Consider the following 19,932-nt stretch of genomic DNA (forward strand, 5'->3'; position numbering starts at 1 on the left):
AATTATCGATATCGATCAATATACATTTTTTATATCGATAAGCTTTTTTTCTATATCGTCCAGTCCTAGGTTCTAGTCTTTGGTACAATGCTTTAGTCCTGGGACTGCCAGTCCAGAGGTCGCAGGATTGCAACCTGGTGTTGCAAGTTTAGAGTAAGTTATTATTTTTTCACCCCCATTTATTGATGCCTTTATCATTTCTATTCCGATATTTATTTATTTCATGGTACATTTAAGTATTTAAACGTGTTTAATAACATCATGATACCTTTAACTAATTATTGAGAGCTTTACAGACTACTTTTACATGGTATATTTATTTTATTTTATTTTGTCTCCCCTCTCCCCTCCATACTACAGTTCAGTTGACTGCATAACTGAGGTCTTTCAATACATTTCAGACATGTTTTCAATTATTCTCATACCACTTCAACACCATTGTCTATAGTTTAATGAATTTTAAACTGAGTCAAACTCTGAAACACTTTATATTGCCTTTCTAGACTTATACAGCACAAGTTAATCTCAAAGCACGCTATCAATACAAACTCAATTTACCACGGCGCTTTGACGCTTCCCCTTCACTCTCGGCTGTCGGCAATCAGCTGATTAGCAGCGTCTCAGATCGAACTACTGTACATATGTGTTTTCAGCACACATGCTTTTTCTTCTTCTTCTTCTTCTTCTTCTTCTTCTTGAGTTTATTGGCGGTTGGCAAACAGCTTTCCGGTGTGCATTACCGCCACCAACTGGTGAGGAGTGTTGGTGAAAATGGCCATATTCCCAAATATGCTTATAGTTATGTATCTATATATCTATGGATCTCCCCCCTTTCATATGTACCTGGATCAAACAGTTTCTATCCAACAGGCCCCAGACTCTGAGACTACATCCCGCTATTTCCCCTCAAACTGGACACTGAGCACAAGTTCACCACATGGCTGTCCTAATCTTACCTGCCCCTACACCTCTGACCACAGTAACAAATTAATTCAATTTGCTGATGACACAACTGCGATCTGACTAATGTCAAAGGGTGATGGGACAGCCTACAGAGAGGAAGTCGAGACACTAACTTTCTCTTTAGACAACAACCTGGCACTGAACACCATGAAAACAATACAAATCATCCTGGACTTCAGGAGAAACAGACTCTCCCTCTCACTGATGGACATCTCCACCACAAAGCGCCTGAGCAGAGCTTGCAACACAACCAAGGACAGTTCACACTCCAGTTCTCGGCTGTTTGAACTACTATCCTCTAGGGGGCGCCACAGACACATCAGAGCACAGGTAGACTTAAAAGCAGTTTCTTTCCATGACCCGTCAGCATCCTGAACTCACACATGCAGCAACCCCACTCATCAATATAATGAACAATAGGTTTTCACTAGTACAATATCATTTTACATGTTTACATTTCTTTAAAGAATATTATTGGTATTTTTAATATTTACTATTTTAACTATTATCTATTTTTTAACTAATAATAGTACCTTTTGCATTATTTTGTACATCCTCTGTGTCTGCACTGAAAAGGACAAGCTCTCGAATCCTGTTATACACTGTGTAATGACCCGTGGTGTACAATTTCTTCACCACTGGTAAGGCACGTTTATTTATATACCAGTTTTCAGTAACAAGACAGTTCACAGTGCTGTATCATCAGAAACTTCAAACCACTCAGCGCATTGCTGATTAAAAACAAGCGTTTCGTCTTAAGTCTTTTTAGTACTAAACACTTTTGCACTGCTTTGGATAGATTGATGTTTTTTGTGTCTGCAGGCTGTCTGGCTGTCTGATCACAGAGGAAGGAGTTGCTGCTCTGGCCTCAACTCTGACTTTGAATCACTGTCGCCTGAGAGAGCTGGACCTGAGTTACAATCATCCAGGAGAGGCAGGGATTCAGCATCTGTCAGCTGCAGACTGGAAGCTGGAGATTCTCAAGTAGGAAAACCTCTGCTGCAGCTGTATAGTGCCTTATTATTAGAAAAAAAACATTTTATATTCACATTATGGCGTCCTTATACACATGGGTTACCATTGACTTAATAAAGCATCCAGCCGGAGCCCTTCTCTTTCCACACTGAAACCATTTTGAAGCGATTTGTGAAAACTATTCTTATATTCTTTGAAGTTTGTGATGTTGTCAGGTTCAAACCAAATTTTAATGGGCATTATGTGATACACCATCACAATTTAATCAACTAAACACCTTACTGTAAATTGCAAAGACAATTATACATGTTCATTTTTTTAATACAAATCTTGGCCATAGTATTTCAGTCTCATCTGACTGAAAGTCTTTTTCTCACGTGTGTCCTGCAGATGGATGTGACAGACTTAAAATTACACTTCTTTTTTCAACAGTGGTTTTCTTTTTTCCACCCTGTTGTAAAAGCAACATACACGAAGAGCACAACTAGTAATTGTCCTGTGAATAGATTTTCCTACATGAGCTGTGGATCTCTGTTGCTCATGTGGCATCACCATAAGCCTGTTGGCTGGTTCCCTGATAAATGCTCTCCTTCCTGGACCTTTATCCTGGTAGCTTTGTAGGTGTGCTGTGCTCATTTTCCGCTTCAGATGGATTAAACAAAGCTCTTTGAGATGTCTTAACCCTGCTTTGAACTTCTCCAAATGATCTGCCTGTTGTGTTTCTTTGCTCTTTGTCATGCTGTTTGTTCATTAATGTTCTCAAACAAACTTACATCCCTTAAAACATCTATTCCTTAAGTCATTTGTTTATCATGGAGGTCCAAATAAGTTTCATGTAAACAGAAAGTGAGACTCAAGCAGTAGTTTTATCAGTTTTGGATTCAGTTGTAAGGACTTGTGGTTAAATAAACCTTGCCTGCTTGCTTAAACACTGATGTGACTGATAGACCTCTTATCTTACTCTTTCAGGGTTGCAGTGGTTAACACCAGGTCTGAGGAAATGTACGTTTTTTTTTTCTTTTCTTTAGATCTATGATAAAGTGGCACAGTCAATCATCTCCATGTGTTTTCATCACTCATTTATTAGTCCTGAACAGAGTGTTGAAAGTTTTATAGATAATTTCACTGAGCTTGATTGTGTTTGTGCTGTTGTTTAGATTCCTGTTCTCTCACGGTCGATCTGGACACAGTAAACAAACACCTCAAACTGTCTGAGGACCACAGGAATGTGACCCGGGTGGAAGAGGAGCAGCCATATCCTGATCATCCAGACAGATTTTACTGTCTCTATCAGCTGCTGTGCACTGATAGTCTGACTGGTCGCTGTTACTGGGAGGTAGAGTGGAGCGGGAGAGTTGACATAGCTGTGAGTTACAGGGGAATCAAAAGAAAGGGGGACAGTGACAACTCTTGGTTTGGATTTAATGAAAAGTCCTGGAGTCTGATCTGCTCAGATGATGGTTACTCTGTCTGGCACGATCATAAAACAGTTCAGATCCCTTTCTCCTCCTCCTCACCCTCGGTCTCTGACAGAGTAGCGGTGTATGTAGACTATCCTGCTGGGATCCTGACCTTCTACAGAGTCTCCTCAGACGCCCTGATCCACCTCTACACCTTCAACACCACATTCACTGAACCTCTTTATCCTGGATTTGGATTTGAGTTCAGGGATCATTCCAGGGATGCTTGGTGCTCATTTTAATGCAGTCATTTCCAGCTGGATTGAACCAAACTGTAACTGTCTTTCATCCGAGATGTGTTATCAGACTATTCATAAACCTCTTCTTATTCTTTGAGAAACAGACATTTCACTTTTACAGATCCAGAGTAGTGAAGTAAAACTTATGTATAAAACTTTATGTATAAACTATAGAAGATATAAAAATATGTGCTTCACAATAAATTAAAACAGCCCAACAACCAAAAAAAATTTCATTAAAACCAGATAAAAAAAGAAAAGAAAAGCCGATTCAATAAAATGCAATTTAAAAACAAGTTTTTTAAACATAATCTTTTAAAAAAGACTGCAGAGTCCACTGATCTCGAGTCCAGAGTAGGAACCTTCATGAGTCTAGGACACTCCTTTTGTTTTCATTGTAGAGAACCATCAGCAGGCACTGATCACAGGACTTCAGCAGCCTGTCAGGGACATATGGGCCCAGAAGACCTCTGAGATAACCTGGTACATGTCCATAAAGAGCTCTCCAGATCAGTGAAATAGTCTTAAATTGGACTCTAAAAATGCTGCTGCCAAGTTTCTGACAAAGTTTACTGGTTTCCCACTTATTTTAAACAACCTGCAAATCAGGGTGGATTTGCTAAGACGTGTGAAGCGCTTTGGGTAAAGAAACAAAGAATTCATTAATATTTCCACTTAAGGACATGAGAAAATGATTTCATTAGTTTCAAAGATGATCAGAACAGAAACAAACCTGAAACCTGACGTGTGTTGGGCTGAGCCATGAGAAGAACGCAAAGCACAGAACTACAGAGAGAGAGAGCTCCAAGGAGACAAGAAAAGACCCAGAATTCAGAATCTTAAGCTTTTCTCATGCAGAGGCTCCCATGACAGAGGGGTTTCACAGCTGCAGTCCCTGTGATGTTATAAAGTCATAAAACTCTATTTACGGCAGCAGGTTTTCCTCTTTGCCTGCAGCTCTTCAAAGGATGCATCAGTGACACGTTGTTGAGCCGCCTGAACCTGGATGTCTGAGCTCCTAAAACAGAGAATCTAACTAAATCATAGAAGCAAGTTTCCATCCATTGACTTAGTAATTTTGAAACAATTACTTACTTTATTAGCTGTTTTTAGCCCTTGTAAATGATTATTCACAGCCAAACCAAACACACTGTTGTACAACACATGCCTCTAAAGTCAAATTAAAGGTTATACCTGGATTACTAACGGAGGATTCTGTCCAGGAACCAAGAGGTCTGAGCATTTTATTAACCCTTGACATGCATTTTATTCTGGTGTAAATCTCTGTTCTTTAAATTCCCTGAAATAAGTTTAAAAGTAGCTTTTCTCATCTGCTGTTGGGTCGCTGGAGACAGTGTGATGCATTTACCTTCATTGTTGAAAAGGTTTTAGTGTGAATTGCACTACATTCTAATAATAAATTACACTATGTGTGACCTCTCAGTTTTTGTGATCAAACTAACAAAATAAACGTAGTATAAATACTTGAAAATATGTTTCGATACTAATTTGGGATTAACTACCATGCCTTGCAAAACCATTCCTTCTTGAACTTTTTCACATTTTAGGATCAGGTTGAAGCCTAAAACATTGGTAGTGGGATGATATGTTATAAGTAAGAAATATTATGGTCAATTGACATCGTTTTTACAACAGAAAAACTGAATGGTTGTTTACTTTTATATTCTGTTTTACCTGTTTTAACCTTTAACAGATCTCAGGTAATGAGAAACATAATTTCCAGGCAGCCTGTCCTTCTTCCGTTTACTTTCTGATTTTCTATATTGTCCCCTGAATCCACATGTGGCTTCAGTTTCCAGGGCTAGGTTAGGCTTGAACCTAACAGAGACATGTGACTCTAAAATCCCATGACAAGTCTCGTAAAAAGCTGAAAACAACATGAGCTTTCCAGTCAGTGAGATGCATAGAGCTGTTAGTACATAAAAGCAGCAGGTAACAAGTTCACCTGCAACAGCTGGTGTGACCGCTGTCAGTCCAGCATAGGCAGGCGATGCTGGACTGGAGAAGGAGCTTCAAGTCAATTATATTTGGGAAATTATAATTTTTTTCCTTGAATTGTTTGTCTTTTATGAGGAATCTTGCTAAAGATTTAAATTATATTTTGTTGTTGGTAGGGACAGGCTCTGAGGAGTCTTTCCATGAAGGCCACTGGTGTAGAGCAAGGCAGTTCAAACGTGCAGTGTTTAGTTAATTTAGAGCTCCTGGGGCACAACCTGCTCATTCCTGCAAGAAGTCATTATATTCTGACTCATTAAAATTCCAGATCTCTTTGTAAGGAAAGTATTAAAGTTTTTTTTTTTTTTTCCAAAACAACACATTTTGGCTCCTCTCATATAAATATTTGACATGGTTTTATGTTTTGCATCTTTACCTGGTTCTGAACATGTCTGAAAGAAAACCTGGCAATCTCCAAACTTTGCACCTGTACCTTGGAGACAAAACCTCTAACCCTTCACTGTGTTACAGCGTGAATGAGGAAAAAAAGGGAAAGGTAATTAAACATCTGCCAAGACTGCGCCAACAGCCCAGACAGCATACCTTTACCCGCACCACGCCTCTGCCTCTTCTGAGGAACTCCAACACACCTCTCTTTCTGTTCAGTCACACAATTTCTGAAAACAAACTGTTATTAATTTCTGTTCAACTTTATTTTTGGCATCTAGATTGTGTTAATCTGTACATCAGACCTAAAAAGAGCTGATAGACTGGAGCAGAAGGAAAAACTGTCAATACAAATGTCATGAGAAACAAAAACGCACTTATTATTTGACAAAATGTGCAATTTGGAAAGCAATTATAACACAGAAATGTTATAAATAGACGGAAACAATAGAAAAAGGGCTCGTTAATCTCTAAGTTTTTTTTTTGTTCATTTATGGATAAATATAGCTGTGTGTCATCAGCATAACAGTGGAAATTAATCCCATGCTGTCTGATAATTTTGCCAATCGGAAGCATATATATAGTAAAGAGAATTGGTCCAAGGACTGAACCCTGTGGTACTCCACAGGTGACCCTAGAGTTTGAAGAAGATTTATTATTAACATGAACAAACTGGAATCTGTCCGACAGATAAGATTTAAACCAGCCTAATGCTTTCCCCTTAATCCCTACAGTATGCTCAAGTCTTTGTAGGAGAATATTGTGATCAACTGTGCCAAATGCAGCACTGAGATCTAACAGGACAAGTATAGACACAAGTCCATTATCTGAGGCCATGAGAATATCATTAGTGACCTTCACCAGAGCTGTTTCAGTGCTATGATGAGCTCTGAAGCCTGACTGAAACTCCTCAAGTAGGTCATTACTTTGTAAATGTTCACATAGTTGATTAGCAACTACTTTCTCAAGAATTTTAGATAAGAAAAGAAGATTAGATATAGGTCTGTGATTTACTAACTCATCTTGATCAAGAGATGGTTTCTTAAGTAAAGGTTTAATAACAGCTACTTTAAAAGCCTGTGGTACATATCCATTTACTAAGGATAGATTAATCATGTCTAAAATAGGACCACTGATCAAAGGAAATGTCTATTTAAACAACTTGGTTGGGATCGGGTCAAACATGCAGGTGGAAGGTTTAGATGAAGCTAAAATTTTAGATAGCTTAGAAAGCTCTACTGCTTCTAGACAGTTCAAACACTGTCCAGGTTCTAAAGATTCCTCCAACGTTGCCTCACTTACTGAGGATGAGGTAATCATTTTTGGGAGGATGCCAATTATTTTATTTTTAATGGAATCAATTTTATTTATAAAGAATCCCATAAAGTCATTACTGCTAAGAGCTAAGGGAATGGATGGATCAACAGAGCTGTGACTCTGGGTAAGTTTGGCAACTGTACTGAAGAGAAATCTAGGATTATTTTTAAGTGCTCTAACCTCCAACATTTGTAACTGTACCATGGAAAGGCAATCTCTAACCCTTCATTGTGTTACAGTTTGAATGCATAAAAGGAGAAAAAAAGAGAAAATAATTTAAACATCTGCCCAGACCATTCTAACAGCCCAGCAGCATACCTTCACCTGCAACACACCTCTGCCTCTTTAGAGGAACTCTGACACACCTATCTCTCCTTTCAGTCACACATTTCTTAAAAACAAACTGTTATGTATTTCTGCTTCACTTTATTTGGCATCTAGACTGTGTTAATCGGCACATAAACCTCAAAAAGAGCTGATAGACTTGAGCAGAAAGAAAAAGTGTCAATACAAATCAGGCATGGCTCATCATCTGCAAACAGGGTTAATTACCATTAATGGCGTTTACCCTTTAATTTATTTCATAAGGGATCCTGGTGGGGTTTGCAGTCTAGCCATTTCCTTTATACTATTGGAGGATTGATAGAGCAGAGCCCCTCACATAGCGGCTATTTTTCCACTGAGATTAAAGTGCACCAAGGTTCCCTCCATGCAATAATGAAAGACTTCTGACTATGACTATGTCATATTTAATCAGAAACAAAAATGCACTTATTATTGGACAAAAAATAAAAACTGGCCAGCGAAATTAACACATAAATGTTGTAAATACAGGGAGAGAAAAAATAGGAAAAGGGCTCATTAAACTCTAACAGTTTTTTTTTTGTTTTTCTTAACATATATGCTCTTTAGGCAACATCAGAAATTATTACTTTACAGTCAATAATTAACTAGAGGAAAATGGCTGCTGCACACCAAAAAGAGAATAAGAAAAAAATATGTCTTGCTTTATAAGTTGTGCTTTTTAAGTTAGTGTTGTTGTTTTCATAGTTACAGTTTTAGTTTATTTTTGTACCTCTTTTGTAAGTCAGTTTTTGTTTTTGCATTTGTTTTTAATTGTATTTTTGGGCTTTTGTCGTCTTCGGCTTTTGCGTTAATCTTCATGTTACCTCAGCTTTTATTATCCCTATTTCCCGATAAAAAAACTATTTATTGCTTTTGACCCTTGTCACTGCATTTTTTTCCCCTGTTAATTATTGGTGCTTAAACAGGGGGAAGATTGTGGTCTGAAGGAACCAGATGGTATGTTTGGAACAAGAGACAGCATATTACACTACTACAGAACACAATAGTGAAACTTGGTAGTTTGTATGTAACTGGGTTTGTGTCAACATACCACATTTTTTGGATAAAAAGGTGGATTTAAAATCGGTAAATTTTCTCAAATATTGATAATGCGCCTTATGATCCAATGCACCTAATATATGATCACTGTTGTGCTTACTGACTGATTTTATGTGGTACAATGCGCTCACAAATCTTGTAAAATATGTAAGTACCAATTTGGTTAGCAATGAAGCCGCTCCACGATATTCAGAGCATTACGGTACACTGTGTCACTACCTATTGGATCCCTGAGCTGTCAACAAGACGGCCTGACTGTAATGTCCAAACTAGAAGTCACAAACTATTTCAGACACTTCTCTGCGGTCCATCAGGACCAAAACCTCATGGCACAAGAACATTTTTTTCCCATCCGCTACCAGCCTTATGAACAAGGCCAAGAGCCGCCCGTGACACTGGACACTGCCTCTCTCCCCCGTTCAGGACTTACAAGCTTCTGCGTTACATTATCGCACAGTCTACTGTCTGTATATAGCTTCTGTATATATATATATATATATATATATATATATATATATATATATATATATATATATACAGACTGGCGACCTGTCCAGGGTGCACCATCAACATCAGGTCAAATTCCTTGTAAGTGCAAACCTACTTAGGAATAAACTTGATTCTGATTCTGAGATTTAAATCCGGCAGAAAATCTGTGGGCTCATATATAGATAGCTGTGGACAAATTAATTTTCTGTGAAAGGTTTGTCTTTTTTAGGGAATCATTTTTGTTATTTTCAAAGGGATTCCTTGTGCATCTGTAGTGAACATTGTGTATCTTTGAAGAAAACTTTTCCATTTACACATTTTGCTCCGTGTCTAAGCATTGTTTTTTTCACATATTTTCCTGGTTCCAAATATTTATGAAAAAGCACTGTACTACCAACTTTTGTACCTGTACCTTGGAGAAACAACCTCTAACCCATCATTGTGTTACAGTTGGAACGATAGGAATGAGGAAAGAAGAGAAAAGCAATTAAACATCTGCCCAGACTGATCTAACAGCCCAGGCAGAATACCTTCACCTGCACCAAAACTCTCTGTCTCTTCTGAACTCTGACATACCCCATCTCTGTTCAGTCACACGTTTTCTGAAAATAAACTGTTATGTCTCTCTGTATCGCTTTATTTTGGGGTGTAGATTCTGTTAATCTGCACATCAGATTAACAGGTGGGGATGTCGACCTAGTTGTTAGAGCAGCACACTTGCACTCAGAGAAGGATGCAAGTACCCGGTTCAATCCCCAGTGTCGGCACTCTGGCTCCCTGAGCAAGACCCTTAACCCAAGATTGCTCCCTGGGCTCCGCACATGGCAACCCACTGCTCCACAAGGGGATGGGTTAAAAAGCAGAGAAACCACATTTCGTTGCTTTGTACTTGTGACAGTGCAATGACGATAAAGTTGAATTCTATTCTATCAACCCGCAGAAGAGCTCATGGACTTGGGGAAAAAAAAGAAAAACTGTCAGTACAAGTGTCATGATAAATCAGGAACACAAATGCACTTATTAATTGACAATTTAACTGAATTCTGGTCAACAACTATAACAAAGAAATTTGTAAATAGAGGAAATTTTTTAATAAATACTCATTAAACTATCAATATAGGTTTCATGAATAATCACAAAAAAACGGCCTTATTATTTGATAAAAACTGGAAGTTGGAATAATTCCTAAATAGGTGTTCAAAAACTAAATTTTCACACTGAGGAATTGCTGAATCAGTCTTAATGAAACATAAATTGTACCAATTTGAAGGAGCAATAACCAAAATTTCACCGCTAGGTGAGCTGTTGAGCTCTGTCTGTAGACCAAAAGAAGATGTGTGACAAGCCACGCCTCTCTCTACCTCCACTCCCTAACCCCCTTTGTCTCCCCTTCTCACCAGTTGGCTTCAAAGCACATATCAGAATCAGAAATACTATAATAATCCCAGAGGGAAATTACTGTTTCAGTACAACCGCCATCACATCCATCACAAACAATTCAAGGGTAGACGATTTACTGAGGCCATGCTGCCAAGGACACCGCTTACACGGTGCCCACAGGGCGCTGCCACTACTCTGTGGAAAAATAGAGGCCACAATAGGAAAGGAGAGGAAAAAACACATATTTCAAACTTTATCCTATTACAGAATACCGTTTGAGATATCAAAAACCTTGGCACGAGAAGCACAAATAAGACAAGAGACATAAAAGCAGAAAGGTAAACATTTGAGACTTGTCGCATGAAGTTCATATATTATTGCAAAGTTGTTCAAATTTGCAAAGGATAAATACACACAAAACAGCATCACCTTTTGGAGGAACATGAGTTGTGAAGAAGTAACTCAACTTTTTGATCCACCGGACGCGCTCTCCGCCATTTTAAGTCCTGGGTGGCAGCGGTTCAGGTTGCATTCGCGCACAGCATCAGGATTCAACGCGCACAGCAAAGCTATGCTGCACAGTAAATAAAATCCAAGCTGAACTGTAAACAAAATAATAATAAACCAAGTTTTTTAACCATTTTGCAACTCTGGTGTGATGGTGTACCACGGCCCGGCTCAGTGAGCGCCAGGTGCTGATCGGAGCGCACCACTGATGGATGGGTTGGCCAGACGCCTTTATGGTTGGAGAGGTTGCTCTGTGCGTCTTTGTTCTGAGCCTTGTGTCAGAAAACATGGCTGATCTACCCTTAGTAGAAAGCTGCTACATCTGAGTAGTTCTTCCTCCCTCTGTCATACTCAGCATGTCCGATTTCAGAACAGATGATATCAGTCAGGTAACTAAACACAGCGCCCGATCAACCATTGAACGTGAGCATGAAAAAAAGCCCGATCACTGGAACGCAAATAACGTGATTCACCATGGCTGTGACAGGAAATAAGCTTGGAAGTGCGCATGTCCTGCGGGTAGAATTAGAAATCTTTAAAGAAGACATATGGACAATATTAAACCATAAGAAACAATGCCGTTGCTGCTGAAAACCGCAAGAGAATATTGTTGAAAAAGTCAATACATGCGCGATATGAAAGTTATATGATGGATAATTAAAGCTGTTTTCACCACAGTTCACTGTTCAACACAAAAGGGGGAGTATGTGTGTGTGTGTGTGTGTGTGTGTGGGGGGGGGGTGGATTGAAAGGACATGGCAGCAAAAAATTTGTAAAAAAAATATATAAAAAAGCCAGAAACAAGCAAAGTAACGCAATAGTTACTTTTACTGGTAACTAGTTACTTTTATAGTGAAGTAACTCAGTAACTCAGTTACATTTTGGGAGAAGTAACTAGTAACTATAACTAATTACTTTTTCAAAGGAACGTGCCTAACACTGGTGACACCATACCATAGTCCATCTAAAAAGATACCACATCACCATTTTTTTTAGTTCTTTCTATCTAAAATAATGAAATTTCACTGTGGAAATGTGGATGAAGTGCTCATTAAATTTAGTTTGTCTTTTAGTTCTGTTGTCTTTTTCAAAGCTTATTTGTATTTTTAAAGCAGCACAAATCAGTTTCACCTTACTGTACTAGAGCAGAGCAATTGTGTTCTGAGAAAGCTGCAAATATCTGGTTCAATCACCGCAGACCGCCACTATGGGTCCCTGAGCAAGACCGTAGCTGCAGACTTCTCTCCGAGTTGTCTCTTCAGTTGTTTCAGTTTTTTACGGGGGTCATTTGCTGTGGGGAGACTTGTTTTTCTGGAATCCAGCAAGTACTCGCCTCAGGAGAAACACAAGAGAAAAAGAGCAATTGCAAAATTCCAGTGAGGTTTGGTATGTTCTCAATGAAAAACAGCAAGTCACGGTACGTTTACACTAAGTTCACAAAGTTCATTTGTTTGATGTTACACTCGAATGGGTTTAATGCAGAATACCCATTTCATTGGAATGTACAATTGCAATGGTAAATAAAAGTCTTTATGAGTGACATCACTCTATAAACTATTTCCTGTAGTTGATATTGCTGCATATCTAAATTCATCGAAGAATTTCACAAAAAAGAACATCAACATTGTCTAGGGGCTTGTTTTGGTAGGCCTGATTTCTCTCCTTAGTGAAAGAGATAGGTGCGGTAGTAATATCCAGCTCTACTTAGTTGACTTCACTCTGATTGGCTACAACCATATTTGGGAAACCGGTCAAAGGTCCCCCCACACACTCCCTCGCCCCCTCCATCCAAACCTCTCTTCTCTGCGCAACACCCATAAATCCATTATTATGGTATTATTGGAAGAATTTGTGTTGCAGGATGTCAGACAGGCCAGGTCAAGCTGACCAAAGACTTTAACCATGACCGACCATGAGCAGGGCCTTTGATGCACGCTATGGCATTCACACGGCCTCATCAGTGCACAACAGACCCTATTATACCCCCAAAACCACAGGAAAACATTGTCATGACCTCTTTAATAAGAGTGAAAATTGCTGCTACAAACGGAAAAAAAGTTAAAGTTAACCTGTGTTTTGAGTTGTGCTCTTTAAATCCGCGTTGCTTTCCAAGATATTGAATGCAGTTGATAGTCCTTATGCATACCTATAATTTTTATACTACTCAAATTTTATCATATTATATATATATTAGGGCTGTCAATCGATTAAAAAAATTAATCTAATTAATTACATACTCTGTAATTAATTAATCTAAATTAATCGCATTTAATTTTTGCTGTGAAAGTATTTTAAATATTTAAATTCAAATGATTCAATGAATAATCAGCATTGGATACATTAAAGTTCAAAAACTCTTATTCACATTTCATGCCTTCAGACGTTTTAACATGTGTCGTTGTGGCATATGTGGCACACAGTAACGTAGGGGACACAATGAAAATAAATGAACACTCCCCTCAATATCAACACTTTACAACAGTAAAGTGACGTCCGCGCTACTTCCGGGTTACGCCGGTAGGCAAAGGCAGGACTGTTCTCGCCAAATACCGTAACAAAACGGGTGAATTAGAGTGTGCTTTTAGTTTATTTTCGAAATGTAAACAATGCCTACGACTTGTTGTGCTGCCGGTTGCACACAGAGGCATTCCAAATCGTCGGATGTACGTTTCTTTCGTTTACCGAAGGACGAAGAAAGAAATGGATATTTTCAATGAAACAGGACCCAGGCAGACAAATCCCAATCGATTGTGGGAGCCATCATACCCCGACAGAATTTGCAGTCTACACTTCATCTCCGGTAAATACAACTTAATTTTGCACTGGTCATTGTTCTGCTTAAATAATTAAAGCCGCAAGTGGTGTCGATCAGCCCTCGCAGCCAAGCGCCGCTCTGGCCTATTGGCCACCACAGGGGTTCGCGCACCGCCGGCCGCCAGCCACCGCAGAAGCTGTCACGCATTTTCCCCGCCCGTCCGCCGGGCGATACACACGAACGCATTGGGCAGCGCTCCCCACGACTCACAAAAAATCTAGTGCAGATCGGTCGATGCAGCGAGGAGATACAGCCGTTGAATAATGATAATGCATTTGGCCACCGGGCCGGACTAAATCGTTTGGCCGGCATTCACAGACTCGCTATCTGGACGGTATCTGACAATCTGATACCATCAACCATCAACTTACTCTTAAAACGATCTTGTGATACGTTATCTAAAGAAAAATACGCAGAGAACTCGTCGTTTGCTCTGTTTGCGTCTGCCGCTGTGCTCGCCTTCTGCTTTCCAGTCCGGCGCACAGGCGCGAAAAACCCGGATGAAAACAATAGCAGTGAACTACCCTAAACGATTAATTTGCGTTATTTTTTTTTTTATCCGTTTTTTTTTTTTTTATTAATTAATCGAAATTAACGCCTTATTTTGACAGCCCTAATACATATATATCTACATTAATGATTGCTAAATGTATGTTTATCTGTGTAGCACCTACCACCAAAGCAAATTCCTTGTATGTCTAAGATACTTGTTGCCAACAAAGCTCTTTCTGATTTCTGACCTTTTGGAAAGTAGAAATTTTCTTTAGATCACAAATTGAAAAGTGTTGATATTAATAAATGGAATCTATCATAACTTTTGAGGTTACCCTTCCATTGCCCCATCTGTGAAAAGTGTATAAGGTCCTGCAGGCAGTCTTTAAAAATAAAATGATCTTTCATTTTAAAACTATATACTTGGAAGGCCTTGGGGTAAAACACCTCCTGAAAGCTAACTCATAGCTTTCAGGACCACAAACACCCACAGGTGCTGGGTTCCAGGTACTTAGAGATTCACTTCCATACAGAAAGCCCATATTTTTTATCTTTAGCTAACACATTATACATGTCAGAATAAATAATACTACATATACTTCAGCGATGGTCTCAAGGTGTTACTTTATTATATCTGTAATTCTATATCCGTTGGTTGTGCTGTTCTTTTTACATCTCTCTTTGCAAGTGATGAAGCAGACTGAAGACGTTTTATCATTCTCTCCCTTTTATCTCCTCTTTCTTTCACCTTTTCTCATTTTTTTATTGTTTTTCCTTTCCTTTCCTACTTTCCCATTGCAGTGTCCATATAATTTTAAATACTCCCTGCATGAATTATAATAAAACTATTTACATGCATAAATCAAGCGGAGCACTATGGCAAAAGCCGTACTGCTCCACTTGTGAAAGTAAAATCTGTTGGGCTCTTTTTGGCATTAAGACAACAATTCTTATTGCCACATTGCCAGACAAAATATACAATTGTATTAGTAGCTGCAAGAAAATGTCCGTCCGTCCGTCCGTTCCGTCCGTCCGTTGTCTTCCGCTTATCCGGGGTCGGGTCGCGGGGGTAGCAGCTTCAGTAGGGAGGCCCAGACGTCCCTCTCCCCAGCCACTTGGGCCAGCTCCTCAGGAGGAACCCCAAGGCGTTCCCAGGCCAGCCGGGAGACATAGTCCCTCCAGCGTGTCCTGGGTCTTCCCCTGGGCCTCCTCCCGGTGGGACGTGCCCGGAACACCTCACCAGGGAGGCGTCCAGGAGGCATCCTGACCAGATGCCCGAGCCACCTCAACTGGCTCCTCTCGACATGGAGGAGCAGCGGCTCTACTCTGAGTCCTCCCCGGATGACTGAGCTCCTCACCCTATCTCTAAGGGAGAGCCCAGACACACTACGGAGAAAACTAATTTCAGCCGCTTGTATCCGGGATCTCGTTCTTTCGGTCACGACCCAAAGCTCGTGACCATAGATGAGGGTAGGAACGTAGATCGACCGGTAAATCGAGAGCTTCGCCTTTTGGCTCAGCTCTCTCTTCACCACAACGGATCGGTACAGCGCCCGCTTCACAGCAGACGCTGCACCAATCCGCCTGTCGATCTCCCGCTCCATCTTCCCCTCATTCGTGAACAAGACCCCAAGATACTTGAACTCCTCCACTAGGGGCAGGACATCCTCCCCAACCCGGAGAAGGCACTCTACCCTTTTCCGGTTCAAGACCATGGTCTCGGATTTGGAGGCACTGATTTTCATCCCGGCCGCTTCGCACTCGGCTGCGAACCGCTCCAGTGAGAGCTGTAGATCACGCCCTGATGAAGCCAATAGGACCACGTCATCCGCGAATAGCAGAGACGCAACCCTAAGGCCACCAAAGCGGATCCCCTCAACACCTTGGCTGCGCCTAGAAATTCTGTCCATAAAAGTTATGAACAGAATCGGTGACAAAGGGCAGCCTTGGCGGAGTCCAACCCTCACCGGAAACGAGTCCGACTTACTGCCGGCAATGCGGACCAGACTCTGACACCGGTCGTACAGAGACCTGACAGCCCTTATTAAAGGGTCCGGTACTCCATACTCCCGGAGTACCCCCCACAGGATCCCCCGGGGGACACGGTCGAATGCCTTCTCCAGATCCACAAAACACATGTAGACTGGTTGGGCAAACTCCCATGCCCCCTCAAGAATCCTGCTGAGGGTATAGAGCTGGTCCAGTGTTCCACGGCCAGGACGAAAACCACACTGCTCTTCCTGAATCCGAGATTCGACTATCCGACGGACCCTCCTTTCCAGAACCCCTGAATAGACCTTACCAGGGAGGCTTAAGAGTGTGATTCCTCTGTAGTTGGAACACACCCTCCGGTCCCCCTTTTTAAATAGGGGGACCACCACCCCAGTCTGCCAATCCAGGGGAACTGCCCCCGATGTCCACGCAATGTTGCAGAGCCGCGTTAACCAACACAGCCCCACAGCATCCAGAGCCTTAAGGTACTCAGGGCGAATCTCATCCACCCCCGGAGCCTTGCCACCGAGGAGCTTTTTAACAACCTCGGCAACCTCAGCACCAGAGATGGGAGAACCCGACCCAGAGTCCTCAGGCTCTGCTTCCTCAATGGAAGACGTGTTGGTGGGATTAAGGAGGTCTTCGAAGTATTCCGCCCACCGACGCACGACGTCCCGAGTCGAGGTCAGCAGCACACCACCCCCACTGTAAACAGTGTTGGTGCTGCACTGCTTCCCCCTCCTGAGAGAAATGTATAACCTGTAAATAGTTCAGGAAGAATATCCCTAACACTAAAGAGTGGATGTCATGGCGCAGCTTTGCCTGCTGCACCATGGACATATTCAGGGCAGTTTTCACTCTCCATACACTCCAGTCTCCACTCTACCTTAGTAATCATCTACACCTGTCAGCCACTAATCAAGCCAGTACTCAGCACACCTGTCATCCTCCCTATTTAAGCTCCCTTTATTCAGCTCTCCCTGGTTAGTTCGTCTGCTCATTACTGCTCACCTCATCCTTTCCTTGTCCAGCCCGAGTTCCCTTCGTCTCCGCCTGCCTGCTCTTGCTCTGGTCTCCAAGTCTTCACTCTGCCATGCTGCTGGTCCTGCTACCTCCGTGCTCCGGCTCCGTCCTGCTTGCCAGTTCCTGCCATCTACATCCTCTGGCTCCAGTCTGGTTCAGTGTCTCTCGTCTCCTGCTTCCACTACTCATCATCATCCAATGAACTCTTTTAAAATATATCTCTGTCTGTGGTTGTGTTTGGGTTCACCTTCAAATTATGACAGTGGTTAGACATAGTATATAGATTTTTTTAAAGGGAAAGAATAACCTTTGAGTTAAAACTACAAATGGCTATATTTAATGAATATTGGTCAAAATGGCTGAAGTACATAAAAAGGCCAGACATTGTTTGATGATCTTATTGTTGCATTTAGACCCACTGTTTGTTTGTGGTTTTGTTTGTGTTTTGTAATGAGGCTAAAAACAAATAAAAACTTGAATGACATAAAATGAAATTGTAAACAAAGTCTGAATTTAAAAGTTCAGGTGAGTTTGTAACATTATTTTTGGAAATAAACTCGACAATCCACAGTTACTTTTTCTTGTGTTACTTGTCATTGTGTTATTATCAGGTACTTCTCGTACCATTTTATGTCTATTTCAGTTGATAGCTGTTGTTGCCTTTTACATCAGAATCCTACGCTCTTATTTTACATTGTAAATCACTGGCTTTTAACCTTCTTAGCTGATATTGTTGTACAGCAGGCTTTTTTCAGCCAGATTTCAGATGCAACTGGACAAGACAGATCCTGTAAGAGGCCCCAGTCACGTCTATATAACTATAAACGTTCTTTGTCTACTCTTTTTTTTTTTAACATTTGCGTCTCATTTCTATGCTGCTTTCTGTTATCACAATGGCTGCATGTTGTCAGCAATACCCCCGAGGTTCTCCACGAAAATAGTCCAGCTTTGCAGCTCGTCCGACCGCAAACGACAAGAAACTGGCATCTGGCTTGCTGGCTGCAAAAAGTGAGTTGTCTCTTCAGCTGTTTCAGTTTTTTTACCGGGGTCAGTCAACAGGTTGACAAACTGAACGATAAGATGGCATTTGCTGTGGAGAGACTTGTTTTTCTGGAATCCAGCAAGGACTCGCCTGAGGAGAAACACGAGGAAAAGAGCAATCGCAAAATTCCAGTAAGGTTTGGTATTTTCTCAACGAAAAACAGCAAGTCACGGTATGTTTACACTAAGTTCACAATGTTCATTTGTTTCATGTTAAAGGAGCAATAAGATGTTATGAATCACCGTACCCCGTCTGCGGTGAAACACCCCTGGTGGACCCAGCTCTTTTTACCCTTCAGGCGACCCCCACTTACTTACTACCTTGAATGTAGGACGCATAAAACAGACAAGTATACTTTTAGTTATATTTTATCTACTTAAAGACACAGAAAGAGTTACAGTCACACCAGCGCTGATGGGCCCCTGATCGGCAGGAGGCCTCGAGTGCTCATCACACAAACATTATATAAGTATCTAGGTACACACCCATGCAAGGGCTGTACACATCCAAACTGTGACATCAACAGAGAAACTGTGTCACCTCCGGGGTGATATCTGATAGATATGTGCCAATCTTTTTGGGTCGGTGCTATCTAAGTTTGCCATGCAGTTCTGCGATAAACAGTTCGTTCCACTTGACCTTCGTTGATATCCTAACAAAGATATTTACAGAAAATTTCACTAAAATTATTCTCACTTGTTAACTGGGACGTAAGTGACATTCTCTATCAACAATCAGCCACGTTAAGTCACGTTTTTCTCCTTTCAAACCTAGAGGTACGGTCCGGAACTAGTTTTCTGCAGTTTGTAGTTCGTGTTCACTTCCTGCTTCTTAAACTAATCCTATGGGTATTCCCAGGGTTCCCTAAACAGAACACCACATTTGATATTTTACTTTGGCAAAAGAGCAGCAACCTGCAAACGTGAAAGCCAATAGGAGAAGGGGACCAGAAATAGAACAGAATACAATTATATATATTAATCCTGAAGAGGTAAAAATTCAATTCAACCAGCAACGAACCGTTGAGTAAATGGAAGTTTTCCATGAAGCTTGTGTGTGTGTGTGTGTGTGTGTGTGTGTGTGTGTGTGTGTGTATTGTTTTGACATGCAACACTATTCAATTAAAATTAATTTTATCTATATAGCACCAATTCACAAGACATGTCATCTCAAGGCTCTGTGAACGGCTGTCTTTTTTTTAAAATTACTTTAATGCGGGGTTGAATTTTTTATCACTTCTCAGCTTAACTTTTCTTACCATAAATGTTATTGCTTTTTTAGGGGGGATATTTTTACAATATGCAAGTTTTACACAGGTGCTGGTCTTAAACTTCCTCCTTGCCATGACTCCATGCCATGCCACATTGCTGCAGTAACCTAGGGAAAAGGAGCCCTGACAAAGTATTAAGGGGTGTACATGTTCATACTTTT

At 40.8% G+C, this 19,932-nt stretch overlaps 1 protein-coding gene across 1 annotated transcript; it reads left to right on the forward strand.

Moving 5' to 3' along the window:
- The first annotated feature begins 1,026 nt into the window (after positions 1–1,026).
- On the forward strand, positions 1,027–3,640 carry LOC118565943 (neoverrucotoxin subunit alpha-like). Its single transcript, XM_036147045.1, has 2 exons — positions 1,027–1,222; positions 3,096–3,640. Exons 1-2 carry the CDS (start codon positions 1,027–1,029, stop codon positions 3,638–3,640), a joined length of 741 nt encoding a protein of 246 aa, XP_036002938.1.
- The last annotated feature ends 16,292 nt before the right edge of the window (positions 3,641–19,932 follow it).

This window comes from Fundulus heteroclitus, chromosome 14, assembly GCF_011125445.2.
Source record: "Fundulus heteroclitus isolate FHET01 chromosome 14, MU-UCD_Fhet_4.1, whole genome shotgun sequence".
NCBI lineage: Eukaryota > Metazoa > Chordata > Actinopteri > Cyprinodontiformes > Fundulidae > Fundulus > Fundulus heteroclitus.

What these genes read in the sequence shown, in the direction of transcription:
- LOC118565943 (XM_036147045.1), top strand. Translation starts at nt 1,027, where the DNA reads ATGTCAAAGGGTGATGGGACAGCCTACAGAGAGGAAGTCGAGACACTA. An exon ending in TTGCAACACAACCAAGGACA is followed by an intron (nt 1,223 to 3,095) that starts GTTCACACTCCA and finishes GCTGTTGTTTAG; the next exon opens with ATTCCTGTTCTCTCACGGTC.